This window comes from Camelus ferus, chromosome 5, assembly GCF_009834535.1.
Source record: "Camelus ferus isolate YT-003-E chromosome 5, BCGSAC_Cfer_1.0, whole genome shotgun sequence".
NCBI lineage: Eukaryota > Metazoa > Chordata > Mammalia > Artiodactyla > Camelidae > Camelus > Camelus ferus.
Window position 1 is genome coordinate 37,733,444 of NC_045700.1, and position 27,187 is coordinate 37,760,630.

The 27,187-nt window shown below is 31.7% G+C and overlaps 1 protein-coding gene across 3 annotated transcripts in view; it reads left to right on the forward strand.

Moving 5' to 3' along the window:
* SLC4A10 (solute carrier family 4 member 10) overlaps positions 1 to 27,187 on the forward strand; it is a 250,809-nt gene that overhangs the window by 137,705 nt on the left and 85,917 nt on the right. The window contains exons 6-11 of one of the 3 annotated variants that reach the window (XM_014552454.2): positions 4,963 to 5,151; positions 14,232 to 14,323; positions 15,304 to 15,393; positions 20,329 to 20,486; positions 23,543 to 23,630; positions 26,794 to 26,940. In XM_014552454.2, the coding sequence (XP_014407940.1) occupies positions 4,963 to 5,151; positions 14,232 to 14,323; positions 15,304 to 15,393; positions 20,329 to 20,486; positions 23,543 to 23,630; positions 26,794 to 26,940 (764 nt within the window). The remainder of the gene's footprint in view (positions 1 to 4,962; positions 5,152 to 14,231; positions 14,324 to 15,303; positions 15,394 to 20,328; positions 20,487 to 23,542; positions 23,631 to 26,793; positions 26,941 to 27,187) is intronic. The other 2 variants (XM_032479570.1, XM_032479569.1) reach the window with 2 other exon arrangements.

The window sequence follows — 27,187 nt, forward strand, 5'->3', positions numbered from 1 at the left end:
ACTGTATAAAGTTATAAACAGTATATTTTTCAGAACACAGGATACAGTAACAGGTCACGCTAAGTCAAGACTTAAAGAAAATGATTAACCTAGAAATTAGCAGACATCCTGACAATGCTAGACCAGTAGCCATCCAACTCAATTCCCTAGCTTTACATTGTAGGGTCTTGCTGATACTCAATAAATATTTTTATGTTTTAATTAGGAATCAAATGACTGAGGTTTTCATAGTCTTTGCAGCTGAGGAAGCTCTTTTTAGTAATTCTCTGCTATCTTTTTGAGACTTAAAACAAAGTTGGAGCTTGTTATCCTTCATAAATAAAGAAACTGAGACTCAGAAGGTTAAAGGTCTTGCCCCAAATAAGGAGTTTATCTCTGCTGCTTATGTCAGTGATGGCATTACCTTTGAAAATGTATTAATCCAAATAAGTTTTGGATTAACTATTTGTAATGAACTGTCAAATTTCTCACCCTGGCAAAATTAGCCTCAGTGGTTTTACCAGGCTTTAAATTTCTTAAAGCATATAATTTCTAATACTTTCTTTAGGAATTTATTTCTCTGAGGAAATCTTCTCCCTTTATAATTTGACTAAAATGCTGTTGTTTATTTTATCGCCTTAGCTTGGTTTTGTTGTCTAAATTATGCTTCCTTTCCCTAAACCTGCCCTCTTCCCCAAGCTCAACTCTGTAGAATATGTGAAGGTTGTTAGCTGTGTTAAGTCTAGCTTTTAAAGCAAATTACATTTTCTAAGTCTATTCTTACAAATGAAAGTAGTTCAATGGAAGTCTTGATACCCCAAATAGCTTTTTAGTATTCTTTCTTCTCTTCTAATTAGTCTGTATCTTCCTGCCTCCAAAGTAGCCCAGCTCGAATGTCCCATTTTTAGTGTACAGCAATCTGCAAAATACCATTCATAAAAGGTCAGTAGTTTAGAGTTAAGACCGTGTAGAAAAATGATTACAAGTACTCGTGTTGATTGTTAATACCTTAGATTCTGTTTCAGTCATTAATGAAAAGAGATTCCTTCCTCTGAGTAATTTTTAATTTGACTTATTTAATCCAAACGTATTTATTTCTGCCCTCAATAAACTCTTACTAAAACATTTTCTCCCTATAGCTTGAAATTGTTTTCTTATTGTTTACTTATTGCTATTTTTACTTTGTGACAGTTGAGTTGTATTAGTGAGTGTGTAATAAATATGAATATGAATGTTTTACATTTTGAAGACTTCTAATTTTGTGAAGTATTTTCACATCCATTGTTAAATTTTTTATCACAGAAGCCTTATGAGGTAGGAAGGAGGCTATTTCTTCCATTTTATAAAACATAATCAGAAAGTGATATATATCTTAGGTGACACTTGCAGAGTTGGGAATAATTTCTTTTGATTAACCTATAATCATAAATTTTGTTTTGTTCTATTTCATGATAATTTGGGACCATAATGATCTGGAACTTTTTCTTCACCTCGTATTTATCATTTTTTTTTTAACACATTAGGCAGATACTAACATATCAGTCCTTAGTTTCTGTTTTGCAAAAGCTAGGTATAATAGCTTGCCTTTAAGGGCTCTAAACACTCGTACTTTGCAAATGCACAGGCTCTGCGGCATTAATGTTTTCCAGACATTTCCTAGTAGAGGAATATGACCCAGATATTGTTTTAGAACGGTCAAGGATTTTTATATCAATGTTCTGATATGTTTTTAATAGACTCTTAGATAATTCTTTTAAAGAGATTTTTTTGTAGACTTAGCAGGGGAAAATCTCATTTGTATCTGGCAGGTCTGTCAAGAATTTCTGGTATAATTAAATTAGGATTTTCTTTTGGATAAAGTTAATTTTAAAATGTCTATTTCCCAGTGTTTTAGGGAACTCAGAATAAATTTAAACTTCTTCCTTCAAAATATTACTTAACCTTTTCAAATCCAAAATTCTCCAAGTGTGTTTTCTTGCCATGATTTATTCTCTTGTGAAGATTAATTGTATTAAAAATGCTTCTTAATTATACTCAAATAAATTATAGGCAATTTTATGGTTTATGTTAATCTCTTTGAAATTCAGGACTGTAAAGAATAATAATGGAAACAGTCTATCTGCAGTGTTATATACCTGAACATAACTCTGTCAATGAGTATAAGATACTAAAACCAAACCAAAGTTAGTACCATGGAGAAATTATCAGTCATAGTTCTCAACTCATTAAAACAACTTTCGTTGTTTAAAATCTTTCATTGATGGAAAATCCAGTTTGCTCCACTGAATGTAAACTGCAGATTTGGGAGTACAGGAATAGCCATGTATTTTTTTAACATACAGATACTATTATCATCCTTGGTCTGGAAAGTAAGTATCCTTACGGTAGTTTACATTTTTTTCACACAGACTTTTGTTAGTGTTACCAGACAGACTGTAAAATTGAGACCCTGCCTGTTCCCTATTCCTCCCCCAGCATTTTTTAAGTTAGGACAATGGGTTTTTAAGACAAAGCAATTATATGATAATCTTTAAGGAGGCAGAGATTAATACAGAACCTGTAAAATCTTATGGTCTCTAGAAACTTTCACTCAATAGTCAAAATGGATTAATTATGATAAAATAATCACCTGATAGGGATTAAAAATAGTTTTTCGTTTCTGAGGCTTTTTTTTTTTTTTTTTTACAGAAATGCTACTGGTTTTTTTCTGGAGCCTGTTTAGTGCTAGAAGTCTGTGACCTATTTATCTTTTTTCTTCCTGCTTCTTCTCTTATGATCCAGATCCTGGCAATGTGCGCTGGCAGGCTAAACTGTATTATTTAGGTATCATAGCTGCTGTGGTCGTCAGTCTTGTCTCGGGGCCCAAAGCCATCATGGCCCATTATCTTTTCCTACTTTTCAGGATTAATACTAATACACGTTATGGGGGTGAAGAGAACAATGTAAGTGATTAGTGAATCACACTCCCTTTGGCACTTAAATTTCACCTTAGTGTAAGTTATATTCTTATGCAAGATGGTTAACTTGTCCAGTTCACTAACACATTTTTTGATGCAGTTTTACTGAATATTTCTTTGTGACTAATGAGCAGATGAGTGTTTTTTTTTTCTATTTACTTCCTCCTATTGTAACTGTTTAAAATAAAAACCTTATCTCTGAAAAACTATGAAGCTAGTGACTTACAGGTTTTTTTGTAGTGCTCAAGCCTGGAAAGACTGTGCTTTGGTAAGAATTACAAACCATAATCATGTGCTTGGTTTGTTATATGATTAATTTTGATTCTGATTAGAATATTGAACTGGAGATACATATCATGACTTACAGATGAAATTGCTGTATGATGACATTCTTTTGGTATCTTAACCTACTTTACAACTCCTATTATGAAGTATATAATGCACATTTTTATATACATTTTCCCATCTTATTAACAAGGTTTCAGTGTAAAGTTATGTATGTTGACAATTTATCATTTCCTTTCTTTCAAATTAATCCAGTGGTATTATAACTACTGATCTCAAAAAAACTGAGATATAGATTTAAATATTCTACACTATCATCCATTTTCAGAACTGGAAGAGATTTTGGAGGTAATTATAGTGGACATTATGGTTGACTCCCAAACATGCATTCAACTCTTCCTGTCGTAAACAGCCAAATGGTAGAGCAAAGGTTGGCAGATTATGCTTTATGTGCAAATATGGCCCGTTGCCTGATTTTATTATGCATGTCAGCTAAGAGTCGTTATTACATTTTTATGTAATTAACAGAGAAGATTAATATTTTGCAGCATAAAAATGATAGGAAATTCACATTTCAGTTCAAAAAGTTTTATTAAGACACAATTATGGTCATTTGTGTACTTGTTGTCCACGGCTGCTTTCATGCTATAAAAACAGAAGTGAGTAGTTGTGACAGAGATTGTATGGCCCACAAAGCCTAAAATATTTATTATCTCTCCCGTACAGAAAACGTTTGTCTAGTTGTCAGTAGGGAAGTGATTCCAGAGTGAAAGGCAGTTCTTGATGAGTCTACACCAGCTGTCAGTGATTCATTCAGCATAGACAGGACTAAAACAAAGGCGAATTCTGCAATTCTGCTAATTTTCAAATCTTCAGCATAATCAGTAGGGCAGTGGAAGACAATTCATTGTGATCTACTTTATATAAGGAGTTAGCACCTCAAAAAAGTCAAATAGAAAATATTTAATTATCTGAAAGCAGATTAATCACATTGAGGGTTATTGAGGTGATCTTTGTATTACCAAGAAACTAAAAGTGTTTTTACTCATCTGCTTATTTTATAGGCCTTTCTGACACTTGCTGATGGTAAATATCAATCTGCTTAATTGTATCCTTCTGAAATCTCACTTTTTATTCTTCATTTTATGGTATAGAAGACCTTTTAAATATAAACACATTTTCAAGGAAGGTTTGAGAGGACTGACTTTATATTAGTGTGAAAGAGTTGTTTACTCTCCAAGTACAACCGACTAGATCGCTGCCTAAGCCTCTTTGCATCAAATTTTTACAGATGGACTTCTGTTCACTTAAAGAGGAAATGTGGAAGCTATTCTGTACTAGAAAAAGGGATAAAAATCCTATTAAAATATAAATATGAAACTATTCACCAATTTTAAACATACTAATTGTATTGATATTACCCCTGCTACTCCCTCTTTTCAGTGTGAATAATGGAGAACATAAAGCACTTTATTTTCAATACAACTTTTACTATTTGAAAAATAATACCCCATTAAAATGAATGATGTATAATGAAAAATTTCCCAAGTCTTTTTTGTGCAACATTTCTACAAAGAAGAATAAAATTCTGTTTGTATGACCATACTTGGAGATTTTTAAAGGAATTCACTCCTATTTTAAGATAAATAATATCTAGGTTATGCATATTTGTACTCAGTGGTTCATTACTGGCACACCACAGGAAAGCTGTGTTCATCTTCTTCCTGCCTTCCCTCTTCAGATATGGTCCTCGACCAACAGGTGAGCTCAGGCCAGCTCAATGAGGATGTACGCCACAGGGTCCATGAGGCACTGATGAAACAGCATCACCACCAGAATCAGAAAAAACTCACCAATAGGATTCCCATTGTTCGTTCCTTTGCTGATATTGGCAAGAAACAATCGGAACCAAATTCTATGGATAAAAATGGTAAATGTTTCTTTATTGTACTCTTTTTACTTACTATAGTTGTCTGAAATATCAAAGTGCTTCTAAATCCTTTAAAATGTATCTTACTTGAAAATGACCTATTGAAATTCAGATTGTTGTGGTAGAATTGTGTCTTATTATCTCATCAAATTGCAGAAATCCTAATAAAGAATTTAACTTTCCTGAAACGCTCATGAAAGAATGTAAGGGAAATAAGAAGTTATAGATTCTATAACTAATAAGAAGTTATCAATAAGAAGCTATAGACTCAAATGTAGCAAACATAAACTAAGCATCAATTGCATCCCAAAGAAGGTCCTAGTCTTTATCTAATAGCTTGAGAATGAAATGCAGTGCTTTGACTTACCATCTTTTATTTAAAATGAATCATGATCACCTTTCAGTGATTGTGGAAAAAAAGATATTGGCTTCATATTTAGCTCATAGTCAACAAATCCCATTAGAGAGTACAAATAAAAAGACCAACTGTGCATAACTTGTGTTTCTGCATATATTAAGCCTGATTTCCAGCTCATGGGCGTATTGCTCTTGCAGTACTGCATCAACAGCATCCTTGGAGCCACCACGCTTACTATCTTTGCACACCAACGTAGATCACACTGACCATTGCTTTCTAGCCGTTACAACTTTGCTTAGCAACCACGAAGCAAAAACAGTGTTTCTGGCTGTTTTATCCTTTCTGTGTACTTTGTTCTTTCTTGCATCCATTTGACCCTTCATCATTTATAGTAAGGAAGTTACTTAGGAATCTCTTGATATCATCCATCCCTTCCATTAGTCTTGTGAAGGAAAATGAAGTTATCATGAGGATGAGATGAATTTGTTAAACTTCCACCAGCTGTAAAAGTTCCCAGTTTTATAAGTTACAAATTAATGAAAAGTAATTTCAAGTATTTTATTAGAAAGACTCTGATTTCTACAAATGGACTAAAGCATGTGTATTGACAGCATGGACTTTCCTGTGTAATTTCAATCCTATTTTCAAAAACTTCAGAGATACCTTAAATGCAAATGCATGAAAGTGAATTTTCTCTAGAGTCCACTTCAGGGATTTTTAACCAGTTTTCCTACTACTGAATCAAATATACACAAATAGAAGAAATACTTTTATCAGTGAAGAAGCTTAGATGTACTATTGTCTCAGAACATAGAACCAGTTCTAAATGGCAGACTTATTTTTGAAATATTCATTTGATTTTTTTAATGACGCTTCAATGACTAAGTGTAAGCCATTGTTGTTATATAGAAGACTGTGTAGTTGTGCACATATTAAGCTCAGTAAAAGTGTTATGAGCACTTTGTAGTATATACCAACTTGTATTTGTAGATTTCCACTGAACATTTTGAGATTTTATAACTTGCTTTGAATTACATCATATATTTAAAATACATTCATATTCCAAATCACAATTTGCTTTAAAATATGACATACTTGAAAATGACAAAATGAAGCTTTTATATTCTGAGGTTTAGTATAAGAGTAGTACTTTTATTATGCTTATAATACTAGTATTTATTTGGTATGATGACATTAAGAAAACAGATTCAGATATTTACTAATTTTGACTATGGATTTATGTCTTCATGATTCTAAAGCCCTTATTAAAATAGTCCCATGAACTGACTCCATGAATGCAAGCACATTTTATAAGAACTTCTGCCTTATTTCATTACCTTCACTGGAGATCAGACAATAAAATATATGTTTACAAGAAGGATAAGTGTTTATTCAAAGGTACAAGGGTCTTGGGGTATGAACTAGTCATAATTTGTATCTCAGATTTCACTGGGGATAACATTAACTATAAAATAATTTTATTGCATAATGTTTTTGGAGGGAGGAAGGTACTGAATTTACTGGATAAACTGTTTATTGCAATATCATGTGGACCTAGACACACTATTTGCTACCCCTTTAGCCTTTTCTTAAACATAAGAAGAGGTGAGAGAATTATAGCTTTAAATCATAAGTCCACACATAGATACAAACTTTTCCTGAGAGCCTGCTTTTTATCTTATTCAGGAAATGGCGTAGTTTTTTAGAAAACTAGAATATGAGTAGTTCTGAAGTGATTCTGTCACCATCTGTACAATCAGCCTTTATCTGAACACATACAGATCCTTTCAAGGCATACATTAGGATAATAAAAACTTGGAAACATTTCCAATAAGATTCATATATCCAATTAAGTATTGTTGTAGAGTATGCTGTCAGAAGTGGTTTTCTAAGCCTAGGCTTATAACACCTCCTTGTGACTCTGTTTTGCTTCCTTATACACTTTGCATAATTATGTGTGTTGAGAATTCTGAAAATATGTATAGACTTCATCAATTTAGAAATAAATCTCCTGTCTAGAAGTGAAAAAAAGTGTGAAAGACCTTTATTACTAAGGTTCTCAACCTACCTATAAACTCTAAAAACTGACAAACTCTAGATAAACAAACAATCAGAATTCATAGCTGTAAATGTAGATTTGACATTTTGTTTCAAAATATGCACTAGAAATTTAATTTTTTTGTGCAGTAGTACAGAGAGTTACCAAAGCATTTCAAGACATCCAAAAGGGTAAAAATAATATTCTCATTATTTTTAAAAAATCTCTTCAGTAGAGTATTTTGTGCAAAAAGACTGACTCTTTTAAGATTATAGAATGGGAATTAAATAGAGTGAGGATTCTCTAGAATTGTGAAAACAGAACATATTTTCTTTCCCAAGTACAGGGATAGAAATAAGCCCCCATTCAACATACCTTTAGAGGTGAAACAATTGAAATTCCCTCAAAAACAAGCTGATGCTTATATAAAGATGTCTAAAAGAGTCATATGGAATAAGGTTTCTGCTTCCTTAATTGAACTGTTCCTTGAGCATGCTGCCTTGGTAGTAGTCTCAAGGGTTAAACATTCAGACATTTCAATCTGAAAATTGAATGGGAATCTTCCCCCCATTTTATAGATTAGATTTACAAGATAGTGATTTTCTTGCTCTTCTCCTTCAGTCTGCACTATTTTGTTCATAACTTTTTTAGTGGTTTGTGATAATTTGTCAATCTCACTTTCAAATATGCTAGCTTTACTTTTTTGTATTTTTTCTTGGTGTACTGCACATTCTCTTAAGGGCTAAGATGCAGGATGCTATGGATTCACTATGCATTTTTAACGCCACCATGCTGTGTTTAACTTTCACTTTTCATTAAGCATCAAAACTGTGAGAATTAAATGTCTGATTCTGATGTTTCAATAAAAAGTGACAGTTACATTTGGCAAAACAACAGCAAAAAATAATAGAAAAATAATGCCTTCTTTAACATTAGAACCCTGGAAAAGATATGGGTGGGAAGTACTCAAATATTTATCAGGAATGTTCAAATACTTCCTTGAAACTGGAAGGACTTCCTAAAAGTAAAAATAAGACTTTTGTTTTTAATGATATAGAAAGCATAATGTATCAATATTTGTATTTATCATTTATACATTCAGTTGTATTTTGAGACATTTCGATTACAAATCTATTCTAAATTATTATTACCCTTGTGATAATCTTTATATTTAAAATGATAACTTAGGATTCTTAGTTTCCTTAGGTGTAGGGTGTCTTCATTCCACTGTTTCCTTTACTAATAATTCTAACTCTATTTCTTTTCCTTTCCATATCTTTTCTCCCTCCTGTTCTGAATACTTCCCAATTGTCTCTTTTACTTAGGATCTTAAAAGGAATTGCAGAGCAGAAAGTCTCTGACTTAGTTTCAAAACTATAGGTTACTGGAGAACATTTAGATTTGAAAGGATGGGAGGCATTGACTCTTCAGGCCTGTATAGATTTCAGCCCTTAAAGTAATATACACTTATGTATTGTGAATGATTTTTATTTATGGTTTTTGAAAATCAGTTTTATACCTTTCTAACTGCTGCTTTTACAAATGCTGTACTTTTTCACTTTTTTAGATGTACAATGTTTTCATGTGTGTTTAGATATTTATACGCTTTCTTATTTTTTAAATACCATGGTCTCATAAGTAAGATACTAAGAGTTTAAAAATTATTCCTTATAATGTTCTACCTTAAGGGAAAAAAAGCTAGAATAATAATTCTTAGAATTACTTAAGAGAAAACATTAAAAAATTCATGTAGATTACAGAATTAAACATTATATAATAAAGGTATTCTCCATTGTTCCAAAAAAGAAGATAAAGATAACATTGTTGACATAACTGGTGAGTCTGTTCAGAGACTGTATTATTGCTACTGAGTTTTGGAATCGCAAGACTAAATCTTAACAGCAAAAATATTTCTTGTATGATGTGTTTAAATTTGTTATTTCTTAAATTACATTATTTTCAGGCATACTAATTTTTCTCCAAGTTTAATTATGTGCATACTTTTCATGTTTTTGAAGTATAGCTCACCTAATCAACATTTTCTAAATATTTAGCCTTTCTTTCTTCATGTTTTCTATTCCCATGAATAAATGTATTGTTACACATGTATGTAACTTTGTCATTCATTTTTATATTTCTTTATTTTGCTCTGTCTTGTGTCTGTCTCTAACAGGCTCATCTCATCTCTGTACCTCCCTCATCTCCTACCCTTTGGGTACTCTAAATGCGTTGAAGGTTTCTGAGGTAGTGTAAACCAGCTTGGTCTCTAGGTTAATAGTAATGTACCTCCATGTCTTCATCCCAGTTTCCTTCTATTACATGTGGTGTTAAGTGGATTAAAGCAGTAGAAAATAATGATATACTTAAGTGGTGTGTTATTCTCCTATTGATTTGAATTTGGCCAAATAGACTTTTAAAAGCTGCTGTTTTATAATACTTATATACATAATTTATTTAAAGAGTAAGAAAACTGTAAGTAAGGACTTAAATGAGTTAATAAAATTCTTAACAGATTTTTGAGAACACATTTACAGTTGTATTTCAATAATGAGATGCTTTAATGATACTGACATTACTTAAAGTAAAAAAAAAATAGTACTTTGACATAATCTCATGTTCTTCCCCCAAAACTTCATGGTGAGAGAAATGATTCTGCCAGTCTCACTGTGGACTTAGGGAAAAATTAATGGTGCAACAAGAAGAACAGAGCTTCCATTTTCTAGTAGAAATCGCTTCAATTACTCTCAGTTTTCTCCTGTGCTTGCCCATATCTTTCATGATTTGCCTTGGAAAAATACCTGGTCTATGATAACTTTTTATCTAACTGATATATAATTCCTACATGGAGGTCCAGAGGGAAAAATGAATTCATGACTCAAAGGAAAATTAATTCAAGCAGTTACTAATGTGAATACTACATAATACGCACTTTAATTGAGAAGATGTATGACAAATATTAATGGTTTGGATTTAAGATGGTAAATTCTTTGAGTTTAAAAGGTTAGAAAAATAAACATATATGGTAAATATATAAGGATGATGTTAGGTTTATCAAATATTTACATCTAAATAGTCACAAACATGTCCCAGTTAATAATAGTGTCCACTTTCATCAGTTTTTGAATAATTTACATGGGATATAATAAGGTTATTGAATTAATAAATGTCTTTTTTTGGATAGTCATATTAATGTTTCAAAGTTATTAAAATATTATAGCAACAGATGTGATTAAATATTGCAAAGACATTTAGTTATAGAATATATTAATATGGACAATGATCAGTGGGCAAAGTGAAGGTAATATAAAGAAATAGGCAAAAACATGTATGTCCGCAAGCAGTGTGACATATTGATTGGATAAATTATCACAGGAATAGCATCCATAAAGTTTCCACACAGATATGTGAGTATGTGAGTGCTAAACCCTAATTTTATACTATTTTGTCCTAGAGGGGAAAAAAATCCTAGCAAATTCTTTTTTATCCTATTAGGAAACATACTCACTTCTGGTTGAATGGAAAATCCTGTACCTGAAAATCGTCATTCTGTGAATTACTATTGCTTTAGGTATCAGGGAGAAAATAAGAAATACCCTTTCAAAACCTAAATTTACTGATTCTTCTTATGTAATAGTATTTGAGTTAATGACAGTCATTTTGAAATCTAAGCCCATCAACCTTTTTCTGAAAGGCAGTGATAATTGAAATAAACTAAAGAAACCAATGTTTAGACAGACAAAGACTATAATTGGTAACACAATTATAAAAATTATTTAATTCATGAAATTTCCTGTAGTTTAGTAGACTATATTTCATGTGTGGATTTTAGTTTGATTGACAGCTAGATGATAGATTTAGATAGATAGATAGACAGACAGACAGTAAATTAAAATTTAAGCTATTTAAAGGCTTTTATTTTTTTCAAAATAACCCAAACCAAGCCTGTCAGTTTCATTTTTAAATAATGATACCTACACATTTTTCTGTATCCTGCCAGAGTTTCAGATACTGCCTTGAAAATATACATATTCAATATGTGCTGTTTCATTTTAATAAATTAACGTATGTATTGAGAAAGATTTGGAGTACTTTTAAAACTTTGATATGGTTAAATATATTCAACTACTAATATTTACTATTATTTAACTATTATCTCTGAAATATGAGCTATCAAACTTGTGGTTTATATTCCTGTATCATAGGCTGGTAGTTTTTATGCTTTTTTTCCTTCATTAACATACATTCTATGCATAAATCTAGATTAGAACTAGCAAGGAATTTGTTATCATCTAGTATGTCTCCAACTAGTTAAATACTCTCCACTAGGTCATTATTCATATCACTTAAAAGATTCATAGAAAATTGTTTTCAAATCCTTTTCTGATTATCAACTTTATGAGGTAATATTTTGTAAAATTTTCATCTTAGAACAAGAATAAGAGAATAAATCTCAAAAATATATTAATACTTACAAAAGGAAATATAAGTGCCAGTATTTTAAACATATCACATGAGATAAAGTTAATTTATGAAATGTTCTACTTTTGAAATATATATGTGAAAATATAGACCATTCAATTTCTTCAGATTTTAAGTTATAACATATTTTCTATCCAATTAAATGTCTTCAAAGCTGATGATTTTGTACTGGGTTGACTCTATTTTTGTATGTGTTTGCTGATTGAGTTAAATAATTGTTCTTCCATGTAGTTTTATATCACATAAAATAAATTATTATAAGAAAGCAGATATATAATTATTTAACTTATCCATGCCTTGAATTTTACCATTTAATTTTATGGAACATTCAGTAAATTTAGGTTTAAATATATCTAACGTTCTAACTCATGAAAATATGGAGAAATGATGTGAAACTGGCGATTGAAGACATCTGTTAGCACAAATGCATTATGTAAAAGGTTTTTTTTTAATAAAAACTACAGTTTTTTTTTTGAGAATGATAAATTAAATGGCTGCTAATGAACAGTTCACAGTCATAGCTGCACGCTGCAGTTAGAAATGGGAGAATGAGAATAACTGATGCAGCTTAAGTCTGTTATTCCTCTAAAGTTTATATATTTCTTGGAATTTGCTATAATCAGAATTTGTATGCATGGTTTAAGGTGAATTTGCTTTAAAATTTCATTTTTAAAATCCTCACCAAATGTGTTATTTTACTTTGTTTAGTAAGAGGAGTGAAATGTTGAGGTTCTACAGGAATTTTAAGCCCATTTCTCTCTGGCAATATATACAATTTTAAACTATAAAAAATTGTACCTATTAATAAGTGATCCCTGCATGAGAGGCTAAATAGTTCAAAAAGCAAAATTGATAGTAATATATGAAAGTAAATTGTTAGTGTCACACTTAGTAATTTCTAGGTAGCAAAGTCACACTTCGTTAAAAAAAAGTCACACTTGGTAATTTCTAGGTAGCAAAGAATAAATGGATTTCCGGAGACAATTTAAAGAAAAGGAGAACAAATTTTATTTGTATATGTACTGTCAGTTTGAAGAAATTCAGATAAGTCCAGGCTGCAGCAATTGGAGAAAGGAGACTAAAGGTGAACATTGAATAAAGTTTGGATTTAGGCAGGTAGAGAGAAGAGCTAGGCAGAAAGAAGAGTCTTCCCATCTAAGACATAAGAATAGGAGCAGTGTTTTGGAGTCACTGAGTTATGATCATAAACATGGTCAAGGCTTCAAAACTGGGTTGTCATTACATATTTCATAGCAAAAGTAACAAGTGAGGATGGGGAGAGGTTAGGGAAAAGTGAGGTACATGTGAAATTAAGCAAATCTTAATAATTTGTATTGTTTAGCTACTAAATATGGACAGATTTCAGATAAGTTGTGATTGAAAACAATGTTTCATATTTAGAGAATAGTGGAATTTAATTACCCTTTTCTAGCCATTGTCATATTCCCACCTCTACAATTCACTTAAGTAATATAATCTTTCTTATAATGGGGAAAATACTACAGAATAATTAAGTTGCTGGTTAGTGTTAATGGAAAAAAAATGTAATTCAAATTTATTGATCTCTTCTCATATGGACCAATATCAGTATGCTTATGCAATCGAATAGTGACAAGTGTAACATTCAGTGTTCGTATTATGTGAGGTAAAGGTATTTCTAATTGAACACTCATATAGAAATCTCTAAAAGTTATTGTCAAAGAAGGTTTGTTTTTTCAGATGCAATAAAAGCTATAAATACACTGTGTACTTTTCAAATAAATATTCGCCCTTTAAAAAACTTTACATTTTAAATACTTCAATTTGAGCTTAAATCATTAATATATATCTATCCTGATTACATATATATATACACACACACACACATACACATATATATAGTTTTGGATAAAATTTAGAAATCACTGATGTTTCAAAGCCATTATTAAACTCTTTTTTGTAGATGTTCTTTCTTCATAGAGAATAACTGTTAAGTTACAAAGTTTTAATCTGAGAGTTTACATTTTCTTGACTGAATTCTCCCATTTCTATCTGTAATTGATAAATAAGAATATTTGTATTGATATATATCTATGTTAACCCTTCATGCTTACCTCATAAATACATTAAGAAACCAATGGTAGTTTAGTTTAATTCATATTTCACTCAATCTGTCTAGAATTATGTAAGTAATTGTTTGTATTCTGTAATAACAATCTCTTTTAGCAGGTCAGGTTGTTTCTCCTCAGTCTGCCCCAGCCTGTGTTGAAAATAAAAATGATGTGAGCAGGGAGAACAGCACTGTTGACTTTAGCAAGGTAAGCTTTTCTCCTTCTCATGTAAGTAAGCCACTGAGTTATTACTAGAAATTACCAGAAATTTTAAAAGGTGTTGACAGTTTTCTTGCATGCACGTTATTTTCATTTCTTAGTCAAAGTTGGATATTGTTATTGACAATGTTAACATTTAAGCTCACATGTACCATTTTGCTTATTCACAAAGCCAAGTGTGTAAATTTGATGCTAGTCTTCAGTTTTCAGCCACGTGGTGTGATGCATCTCTTCCAGTAAAAAGGATAGCTGGACTTCACAGAGAATTTAACAGAAGTTTATTGCTTACAACTTTTGCTAATTTTTATTACAAAATCATTTTCCCCCTATTTGTGGAAAAGCAAATCATATACTATCAAGCTTTATTGCCTTAATTCAGAGAAAGACATTAGTGTAAAACACTAGAACCTAGTAGGATTGAGCAGAGTTTTGAATAAAAACATAGCGACTAACTCTGTTGAGGAATACATCTAACTGGAGACAATTCAAATGAAATCATTTACTTGAATGTATTCTAGGAAAATAATGAGTCTATGAAAACAGTGTGATTTTGGTTAGCAAGTTCCTGACATTTTATATATGCTACTGTATACTGTGGCAAAACAACACTTAAATAGGAAAGAGGAGTTTCAGTATTGACCAGAAGAAAAGAGGATCAACAATTCTCTTTATCTGAGGGGCTAAAATAGTCATAACTCAAAGTAATTTTTTTTTCATCAGGTCCTTAGCACTGGCAATGACGGTAACAGTGGGTCGGGGTGGGAATGGGAGGCAGCAGTATAGGAAGTTGCCTGCATCAAGCTTCTGAAAAAATTCATAGCGATCAGCCCCTTGTTGCTGTTTCAGAATCCCTCCGCCAATGCCAGAATGGTCTAGGTCCAGTTGTGTGCATGCTCTCCCTCTGGTGCCTGGCAGAGTCTCTGTGGGAACATGGTGTACTGGCTTAAGTCTGTTAATTATGCGTGCAGGGACTGGGAGGCCAACAAAAGGGGCATACTAGTCCATGTGGGATGAAACAAAGACATGAAAAAGGACCTCCACACCAGCAAGAGAGAGAGGTGAGGGCATACTCGGGCTCTGTTTCTACAGTGGTTCAAAGCTCATCTCACTGTATGGAGGCATGTGATTCAAATAGTAAGCCAGTTCAAATGTATTCCATTTGCCACTCCAAAAAAAAATTTTTTTTAAAGCATTGCATCTTCATTCATCTGCAAGTTGGAGTAAAATTGTCTCAAACTGCCGTACATTTAATTTCTAATGTTTTCATTTGAAACAATATCTTAAAAGCAATGACATAAGAAGTTGCTTACTTATTTATGCAGGCATTAACAGTATAACAAGGGCACAGTTAACATTCTCAAAAACAATGATAATAAATCACATCCCTTCAAATAAATTACCTTTACCTTTTTAAAAAAGGATATAACCCTTTGACACTGAATTTTATGTCTCTATATCATTTTGCTTTTAGTTGTCTGACCTATCTTTGCAGCATTCAAAAATGCTTTATCGCATTTGAGAGAAAATGAATATTACCAATTGAAGACAGTAGTCTTATCCTCAGGTCCCTAGAACAATTTGAACTATAGAAGAGTGAAAAATAGATTTTCTTTCCATTAATTCTTTTCTTTCTTATTCCATTTCCAGTCACTGTTCTGTTCCATTTTTTAATGGGAAAGTTAAATTTCTAGAGCCCTCTACTCAGTGCCAATCTATATTCCTCAGTTTCTTGCCCATGGCATGGCTTTTGAGGAAGTACATAAGATCCTACCTCTAGCATTTATAAGTTATCTGATCTTGGAGAAGTTCTCTGGACTTCATCTTTCTCATTTGTAAAATAAGAATAATAATACCTGTTTATGATTTATTGAGAAGATTAAGTGAGAAAATGGCAGAGTGCTGGGCTTACAGTAGGTGTTCAATAAAATGTGGTTACTACTACTATTACTATTGTTGTTGCTGTTACCATTAATATCAATGGAAATAGTAGAGTCAAAAATAAATACTAGACCAGAATTTAATATGTTTTGGTCTCCACTGGATCTCTAGTGCCTTGAAGAGTGTTTGGGATATAGGTGTTGAATGAATCCTGTGAGGTTCAAGATAATTTTGCTCTGGATTTTTTTTGAAATACAAAATAATGCTTCTTACTTTATAATCTGGAAAGGCAGAGTAGTAGGATTTGAAAGGCACAAATGCAGTACATTATTATGGAAACAAAATTTAGTGCCAGATTTTGCAGGTACATGAGTTAAGGATTTTTAGCCTAAAGATTTCAATTTGGTAGTGAATTTATCAGAGTGAATGTATCAGTTAGTCTATAGATTACTTTGTTCATTTAAATATCTTAAGTTTTAATATGTAAATTCCAGACCCCAGTAGACTTTTGAGGTGTTAAAGAAAAAAGTCTTTATTCATTTCAAGTGACTTGACTATCTGCATACAGTCTATATATTTTTAACCCTTCCAGTGGTTAGGCCCATCAAACTCATTCCTTTTTAGGAGTGTTTTCAAATATAATCTGAATTGTCAGGTTTTTGATTCCTGTGAAGCTTTTAAAAAGCAGATGTTTCATAGTTTTTAAACTGACATGTAGAAGGCAGCTATTTTAGTATTTCCCGAATGTTGGTGGTTTCTTTTATTTCAAATGACTCAAAGAAGCTTTCACAGTATTTTCTGTGTAGAGAGAACTCTCTTCTGTATCCATCTTTAATATGTGAAATATAAAGAGTTGCATTATTAAATCTTAGAATTGTAGTAAACTTTAGAAATTTCATTTAGAAGGTGAGAAAGCTGAATCCCAGATTAAGAGAGCTGCTCAAGATCACTGGCTGGCCAGTGTTGTAACACCATTTCTCTCTGGAGAATTTCTATTAATTTTCTTGTACTTCCTATAATGGACTTAAGACAGACTTTCTCCATAATGTCCCATCTGTCCTTCCTTCACATCTCAGTGTATAGCTTGTCCAGACACTTCTAGTTCCACCATGACCTTCTGACTAACCATGTTCCCTAGAGATATAAATGTTTGTCACCCACAAGTTAAGTACCAGATTCCCAGAATAAAGCATCTTTTCTCCTTAGCATAAACTTTTGGAGACCCTAGAAGTGTGAATATAAATGCAGATCCATAGGAGGAAAGCTTGATTTCTTCAAGATTCTGTTAAGAGAACCAAAACATTCCAAGATTTCTTTATGTTTATTTCAAGTATTTAAGTCCGCTTGAGGACTGTCTCAGGGATGCTGTTCAACCTAGTTTCTCAGAGCTGTTTTTGGTATTTGCAGTTTTATAAGAGGTTAAATTATGGTCCTTAAATGCGATCTTTTGTTATATTGAAAGGTAGTTAGGTTGCCAAATAAAGTTCTTTATGAATCATATGTTAACACAAATACAAAAATATAGGACTGTTCCAGGAATAATGTAATATTTAATTGTGTCATATAATTAGGTAATATATAATCTATTACCCCCAAATATATGGCTACTCCAACATTAACATAATATAATGCATAAAATATAATGACTACTTATCTGTTATTTAGCTAGAGTTTATTACATTTTAAATCAAGATAAACTTACTAATCTTGAAATTAAATTCTGTATATTTTAATGCATTTTCTAAATAACAGATATCAACCAATGATATATTAGATATTATATAATGCAAAAAAATCAAATGTAAGGACCATATATTTTCTTTTATAAAATTAAGCCATTTTAGCATACCTACTCCTTGACTTAATTAAATTGAATCTTAAAGCAGTCATGTGTATAATTGCCATCTACCAGAGACATAGACTTCAATGTTTAAGGTTATGGCACTTGTCAAGAAATAAATGATTTTGTAAAAACTTTTCCAGGTGGAATTTAAACATGTCACATTAACGTTATGACAAGTATTGCCAGTACAACTCAGATTGTTTATCACTTACAGATTTTCTTAAAAAGCTATTTTCTCATTTTAAATTTTGTTCCACTGTATTAATATTGTATAATTGCTATTTCTATTGGGGAGAAACTTAACAGTTTACTCTTTTAGTCTTTGAAAGACTTATGGAAAATTATTATGTTTTTCTCACATGGCTAATAGTGTATGGGTATTCTTTTATTCTCTTCTTGAGAATTTATACACTAAAGTGAAATTATAATGCATTACTAATTTAAAGCATTCTTCAGTGTGTGCATTTCTCTTAGCTAGAAACATAAATACAAAAATACAATAATAATTCCCATGGAATTTAACCTTCTATTATTAAAATAAATAAATATTTTTGTACCTATAAATTAAAAGGTTAGATTCTATAAAAGGAAAATAATTTACCGTATAGTATCCCAATGTATATATTTTAGGAGTTTACAAATTTATGTTTAGAAGCATGCTTATAGGTTAAAAACCTCTGAAATTTATATTTGTCATAATTTTTTACAGGCAGTTTTGCTTTGTTGAATCATTTTTCTTTCTCTTTAAAGTGGAACATTCCTCTATTTGATATTTTTAGTGGAGTGCTGAGGCTTATTTTTATATTTAATCCTTGTGATAAAATGTATACTCCCTATAATGGGTTTTATGTTTTGTAGCATAAAAACATTCCTTATCTTACAAAAAACTTAAGTAGTTGAAAAAACCTTCTAAATAGCTGTGCTGAGGTCTTGATTTTAGAAAGCAACATATTTAATGTAGTCACTAAAGTCTGGCTATGGACTTCCTAAGGTATTCCTACTAAAAGTTTGGGTTTTTTTTTTTTTTTTCATTTTAAATTGCTTGGGAAAAATATTCTTAAATTATTAAACTTGCAGAAGAAATATCTGGCCTAAAAAGTCTTCCGGGCCTCACCTATATTTGCCAAAGCTCTTTTATCTTTCTCTCTCTCTTCTCTTCTTCCTCCTCTTATTTTTCCTCCTCCTTCCCCTCTTCTTCCTCCACATTCCTCTCCCTCTCCCTGTCCTCCAACTCCTCCTCCTCCCCTCCCAGCCACTTCCTCCTTTTTCCTCTGTTTCTCCTGTTCCTACTTTGATCTTTGGTCTCCATTTCGTTAACATGAAAGCATAGAAACAATTACTACAGCAGTCAAACTGTTATTCTCCCTACAAACAGATTTCCATTAAAAGCAACTCAGATGAATTAGAAACAAGAAATAGGCCTTGTAAAATTGACTTTAAAATCACTGTTTGGTTTTCACTGAGGCCCTGTGTGTAAAAATTGATATTTACTCTCATGAATATTAACATTCGTTTTTCAGACTTCACCCTTTATTCTAAGCATTTCTTTTTGTTAATGACACTTTTGTATGAATTCATTTCAATCACAGACATCTCATATCAGAAATTCAACTCGGGCTCTTCAACAACTCCAAATGTTTATATTTTTATTCTTGTTTTTTTTTTTTACTCTGCCATATGTAGTTTCTCTGATGAGAAATTAAAATTGAAGAATGATAAAGCCAATTATAGAATGTGAAGGATATGGAACAGCTAAAATAAAAATGAAGACTAAAGTCATAATTTATACCATAAAGAGAATAACGATTATATATAGATTTTCTTTTTTGAAATGGACATGTTTTGAGTATTAATGAATTGAAATGTATTGTGAACAAAATTTAGATAATATAGTATACAAATACTTGGATCTATTGGCAAATGCTACTTAAATTATCATCAAAGTGTATTCATTTAATAGAATACATATTCTTTTCTCCCTGAAAATTTCAAGATTACTAAGCCTGAATTGTATCTTTTAAAAATACTGAATAGAGAAACTTGAGTATTTAGCTTATTGACGGCAAATTAGAGAAATGGACAACTAAAAGTTATTATTTTTAAAGGGCAAATGAGATGTTTAACTATTTTAAACATTTATTAAACCATATTTATATAAGTATTTTTATTTAAACTATTATTTATTGATGGATTACCATGTGTGAAGCTAGAATATGATTTAGCAAATTTTTCCAGTTTTGATTTATCTTCTTTTACTTTGTGATGCTTGCAGGTCGATCTGCATTTTATGAAGAAGATTCCTCCAGGTGCTGAAGCTTCAAACATCTTAGTTGGAGAATTGGAGTTTTTGGATCGAACCGTAGTTGCGTTTGTCAGATTGTCTCCAGCTGTGCTGCTTCAGGGGCTGGCTGAAGTCCCAATCCCAACCAGGTAAGAAGTATAAGAGCATCTTTTGTATTTTTTCTTAAACCACTTTTTGTGGGAAAAAAAAGATGTTAATATAATTTCCTCTGAGAGGTTTTTCTAGAAACTAATGTGCAAGCCACAAAATTACTATTTCTTCATGTTTGTGAAGGAGGGGGGAAATGTGCTTTACAAATTATTCTGTCCTTTCCTCCTTCCTCTCAAATTTCCATATTTTCTTTTAGGTGTGCTCCTCATCTCTGAATACCATGGTCTATGTCACCATACAAATCCTTTCTAATATTTTTGGTAAAAAGAAATAAAGTATTAAGCTTTCCTAAAAGATTGCGTTAGACTGTGGGCTAAGGAGAGGTCCTACATGTGAGTATGGTCATACTCAAAAAGATTGAAGTTTTAAAGGCTTGGCTCATGCTGGAATGATTAGGCCCTCAACGTACGTGTGAGTGCCATCATTAGGCGCATCCCTGCTGTGTCTACTGTACTGTGTGTTTCAATCCTCTGCACAGCGTGCCTCCCATACATAGAGTCTGAAGAGTCATTTTAGTAGCCTCATGGTACTATGGTTAAATATGAATCAAAAGTAATTATTTAATTTCATTACCTGAACTTGTTTTTCATTTAGCTGTATATAAAAACTAACAATTTAGGGATAATACAGACTAAATTATGTTGTTTATTACTTATCTCTATTTTAAAGAGTTAAGATGGTCCATGAGCAAATTGTGAAGGAAAAAAAAATACTGACTTCAGCATGTTGGGTTCCTAGCCATTTCTCCAGAGGACCTTGTTTCTTCCCTTCTCCTGCCATCAAATGTGATTCCTGTGTATAGACAGTCTTTCACTCTGATCCTGGTCTCATAGCAAAACATATCTATATAGGGTCCCACGTCCCGCTTGAATGGTGCCCTTTGCTTCATGCTGGAGTTGTTTCAAATGCTGCTAGTAGGCCTCTCCTTCCAAACACTGAATGCCTTAGCCAGGTTAAAATGATGAACAGTTCAGGTGCTGTGGCAACTGGGTTTGCAGAATATGTGTCTTCTGTGGATATTTGGGTGTAACTCAAAACATAGCAAATTACATCATTCTGTATTTTGATTTTGGATAAGATACTCCGAAAATATGGACTAGTTATCAGGAGAGGCCTCATTTATAACTGGAATGGGATTTAATGTTTGAGTACCTGTACCTGAATCTGTGACAGAATAGATTCGAGGCAGGAAGCTAGTTACCAATTCAGGTTGTACAGAGAAGTTCATTGTTGGTGGAGGGCCACCAAGACTTCTGATACATACCAACTTCTATTAAAAGGGGGGAAGGATGAACTGAGCACATTAAAGAGGCATCTGACCATATGATTAAGGCTGTATTTTTCTACATACAACCTGTAATCTACATTCAGAATTTCTGGAAATTTGGGATTCAGATTTAAGATGTCAAACTTACTAAATGTAGAGGTATTATTTTAGTAGTTTAAAATTCCGTTGCAGTCTCCCAAGCAGTACGTTCTTGTTCCACCACTTAGGAAGGTGTCTGATGAGCTCTGGGTAAATGATGGCTGTCTATGACAGTGATGGTTCTTGTATTTCAAAGGAAAGAAAAGAAAAATTCCCAGGAGTAAGGAAAAGCCGTATGGGGTTATATACCCTCTCTTTGAAAACTATCAAGGTTTAGGTGACCTCATGTCATACTGACATAGCAAAATGTATCTAGAGAACAATGGAGAAAAAATTAGGGGCACGTAGAGCCACTGTATAAGGAGAGATTTAAAAGACTAGACTATTTGGTTAGGAAAGGTGAAAAAGGTGAAATATAGAAGAAGATTAGTTAGACAAATGGAATAAAGAAAGCCATTCAAGGCTCCTAATTATCCTCTCTTAGGAGGACAAAAGGGCACATTGTGAGTATAACAGTTAACACATAGTAAAAATGTCAGAAAATAATTTGGGGGGACTTTATAAATAGCCTATGAAATGAAAACCTGAAAAATAATAAGATATACATAGGTTGGGAAATTTCTTAAAAGTATAGTTGGTAAAGCATATGCCACCACATTAAACTATTACTGTTTCAAATATATGGTGGACATTTCTGTGTACTAGATATTGACTTAGATTCAGTTACAACTGACACAAAAAATTAATGTCAGACTGTCTAAGATTGTATAATATGTGCATCACGTAAAAACAGGAAAATCTCTAAAGTTTATAACTAATGAAAGGTAGAATTGTAGTACCTATTTCAGTACACCTTATAAAGCCATTAGTCTTCCCACTTAAGAACAGAAACCGTTTAATAAATGAATACCGCAGAATTATATTGCAGGATACAGGGCATTTTAAAATTCTCACAATTTCCCTGCAGCATTGACTTTTTCAGAGATAGAACAATTACCAGTCCTCCAAAGTTAGAACGCATATTGATTTCTTCAAAAGCTGCAGGTGTAACGATGAGTTTGCTAGACTTTCAACCTAATTTAGACGGACTGTCATAGTACAGCTGGTATTTTTACTCCTCTAGCATTGGAATTAACAGATTTTTTTTTCTTTCTACCTGATATTTGATTTCTGGCAATATTTTTTCCTACTTAATGTAAATTTTATATACACCTACTGTTTTTTTGGACCATGTATTCTTTCTTTGTTTATAATACTACTGTATTATCTTTTTCCCCTTCTACCTAGTCCTGTAATTTGCATATTAGTGAATTCTCTTCCTTAGAATTAAGAAAGATTAGATCAGATTTTACTTTTCTCAAATTTCTCCTCTAAGGATTATAGAATACTTAAAATTTTCACTAACAACTGTGTAGGCTCTATAGGTAACTAAATGGGGGGAACAGATCAAAATAATCATGGATTCCAGTTGCTCAAGGATCTTAAACATGAGTCATTTTGAAACATTATAAAACATTTCAAAATATGTAATAACCTGTAAAAAATATGGAAGTACTTTACACTGAAATCTCCATCTTCAATAATTCCTTTGAGATGAGTGATTCTGTACTAATGAAATTATTTTTATATTTCTACCTTGAAGTACTGTTTTTTTCTTCTTACTTACAGATTTTTGTTCATTCTTCTGGGACCCCTGGGAAAGGGTCAACAATACCATGAGATTGGCAGATCAATTGCAACCCTAATGACAGATGAGGTATTTATTCAAGTTCATTGGGAACATTTCCCCCCAACTAGGTACACCTAACTTTTGGAGTTCTGTATTCATGACAATTTGCTGTGAATCAGATTTCTCTACATTGAATCCCCTTTCTTTTAAATGCCTCTACTGTAAAATCTCCTTTGGAAAAATTTGTTTACAAGGGGTAATAAATTCACACACCTGGACATAATGTTTTAAAACCTCGTACTCTAAAAAAAATTTGTTATTTGGTGACATTTAGGATATATTTATTAATATTCCTCTTATAGTATCCTTCCAAAATGAGCACCACTGTTAATATCATTGCAATCTTGTTTTGGGCACATTAATTTTAAAGTCTCAAGAAAGAACAATGGCAGCTTATCTGAATAGTATACATAACACCAAAAGCCATGCAACATCTGTCGGCTCTCTTTACAATTGCCTCAATGTGCATGTTCTTAACCTGGGAGTCTTTGAATCATTAGAGGAGCTGTAGATGGATTTCAAGAAGCTTGTGATTTCTTTGATAAACTAATTTTTCTATGTAAAACTTTGTATGTAGATTTTTTTTTTTTGGACTGGAAAAAGTTATCAGCTTCTCAAAGAGATGTATGTCTCAAAAATGTAAGATTATAAGAATAACATAAACACTAGTATCATATAAACTGCTTTCTTGTATTCTCCAACACCTTATGAAAATATTTTTATTATTTAATCATTTTTATTGTTAAAGAAGAGAAAACACAGAAGATCACAGAAAGGGCATAAATTCAAAATTTACTAGTAAATGACAAATGGGATTATACATTTTCTAGAATCTCATCTGAATAAGTTAATGGTGTATTTATTGAAATATATGGCTTGTAATACTTGAAAAATTTATATGAAGAGTAAATTAGTATTATATATAATTTTTTCTAAGTTATGAAATCTGAAAATTTGAACTTGTGTTAGGGGTTCAATATAAATTCTTCTATTATATCTGTTCAAATTATGTTTTATGGTTTTATATGAATTAGTTATTATTGATGGTTACACTTAAGAAACCAAAAGCTAGGGAAAAATTTTTCTCATCTGTTTCAGAAAGAACCAACTTAATGAGTATATTAGTTTCTTATGACTGCCATAAAAAATTACCACAAACTAGATGATTAAAACAATCTTGAGGTTTGGAACTCATATTCTGGAGGGCCAGAAGCCTGAAGTCAAAGTGTCAGCAGGGCCACATTCTCTTTGAAGGCTCTAGGGGTGAATCCGTCCTTGTTTCTCTAGCTTCTAGTGGCTTCTTAATTATTGATGTGTATTTACTTATTGCTATTTTGTTAATTGTTTTGGGGTTTGCTTTTTGTTGTTTTGTTCTTTTTTTTCTCTTCCCTTGGGATTTGACGGCTGTCTTTAGTGTTATGTTTGGATTCCTTTTTCTTTTTAGCTATTAGAGGTTTTTGGGTTTTTGTTACCATGATGTATGTATGCATATATGTATGATTTTTTATATATATGAGATTGTTTTAACTTGCTGATCTCTTAATTTCAAACACATTTTAACAACTCTGCATTTTACTCTCCACCCCTCACAACTGCTGTTTTTGACATCGATTTTGACATCTATTTGTTTCATGTGTTTTTTAACTGCTTATTGTGAATGTAGATGATTTTACTACTTCTGTTTTTCAGCCTTCCTATGAGCTTTGCACATGTTTGATTTACTATCTTCACTTATATTTGTCTTTACTGATGAACTGTTTTCTTTCATAGTTTTCATGTTTCTAGTTGTGGACATTTACAATCCTTAAATACTCAGATTAGGTCTCATGCCAAGTAAAGATACTTAGAAGAATAGAGATATTCTGAGCCAGTGACTTGCAACATGGAAATCTATGTTTTCAATATTCTGAAAAATCTTTCTCAAAGTACAACTAAATTATTAATGTATCTTTTATATCTTCATATTATCCTAAACAAAGACTATATATGCTTATCATACCAGTGATTTTTTATGAAATGTTCTTAGTTGGAAAGTAAAGAAAAAGCCTTTGAAAATGATCATTATCACTTCTTTAGCAGTTTAGATTGAATACCTAGAAAGCTAGAAACTAAAACAAATAGTCTAAAAGTAGAATAGAATATGGAAGAAGAAAAGTGAAGTTTCCCTGGAATGTTTTGGGATATTTGGTCACTACAATATAGATAAACATAAAGAATAATATAGTAGTTCCAAACCTCAAATATTTGTCCATTCCACTTTATAGCATGTGAAATACAAAAAGGATCAGAAATATTTATATCATATTTAGCATAAATTAATGTTTCCCATTTACCTTTACTTTTACTTTCCTCACTTAACATATTAAATATATCATTCCCTTGTATGTTAGTCATGAGAGATTAGTTTATGCTGCAGTAATAATCAACTAATGGCTTAAAACAAAAAGGATTTATTTCTATCATTTGTGTGTCCATCACAAGCTGGCAGAGGTCCTGTACTCATTTAATCACTTGGGCATCCAGGTTCATAGAAGCTTAATCTTGACCCATGTTTTCTCAGTCACTATGGCAGACAAAAGGCAATGTGATAAATCATACACTGGTACTTATGATTTCTGTTTGAAAGTAACGTGTGTGTGTGTGTGTGTGCATGCACGTGCAAATGTAACTCATTCTTTGGAAATATACGCTTATAGATGTAATTCAAGAAAATAGTAACAACTTTATTATTATTTAAAAATTGAAACAGAACTAACCTTTTAAGTTAGTTTATGTATGTCATGGTATAAATATTACTAAAATTTCTAATATATTCTATAAATTTTTATCTATTTTTAAGCAAGGGGTTCTTTTGGAAAGTTTGATTTATACATGCATAAACAAACTTTGCCAAGTTTAAATCATTAATTCCAGGATAATGAATTTCCTTTCATCCTCCTTTCCCTTCTCTTACTCTTGCCTCCAGAAATTTTTACATTCATTGTAGCATTCTAAGAGAAATATTTAACTAGGTACATTCATGGTATAAACTAAATTACAGTATTTTACATGAAAAACTTCTTTAGTTAGAACTTTATTTCTTCAAAGTGTTATAATCACATGTGAGATAACTCGGAAGTGAAAGCACAGAACACATTAAGGCTTTTTAATTATTTTCTATCTGTAAATGATATTTATTTTCCTTCTATAGGTATTTCATGATGTTGCTTACAAAGCTAAAGATCGTAATGACTTGGTATCAGGAATTGATGAATTTCTGGATCAGGTTACTGTTCTCCCTCCTGGAGAATGGGATCCAAGCATTCGAATAGAGCCTCCAAAAAATGTTCCTTCCCAGGTATGTGTATATGAAAATACTCTTAAAAATCTCATCATTTTGTTATTTTTTTAAATACATGTATTGAAATAATATAACCAATCAAAAAGATTCAAATGATTTAAATTATAACCTCTGTGGTATTGTGATTTATAATAAGAAATATATATCTGGTCGTCATCCCTATTTCTGGCACAGAGCTCCTGAAATGCTTGGAATTTTCTAAGTGGTAAAAGCAATAAAGGTGTCTTTTGTTATGTTAATGAAG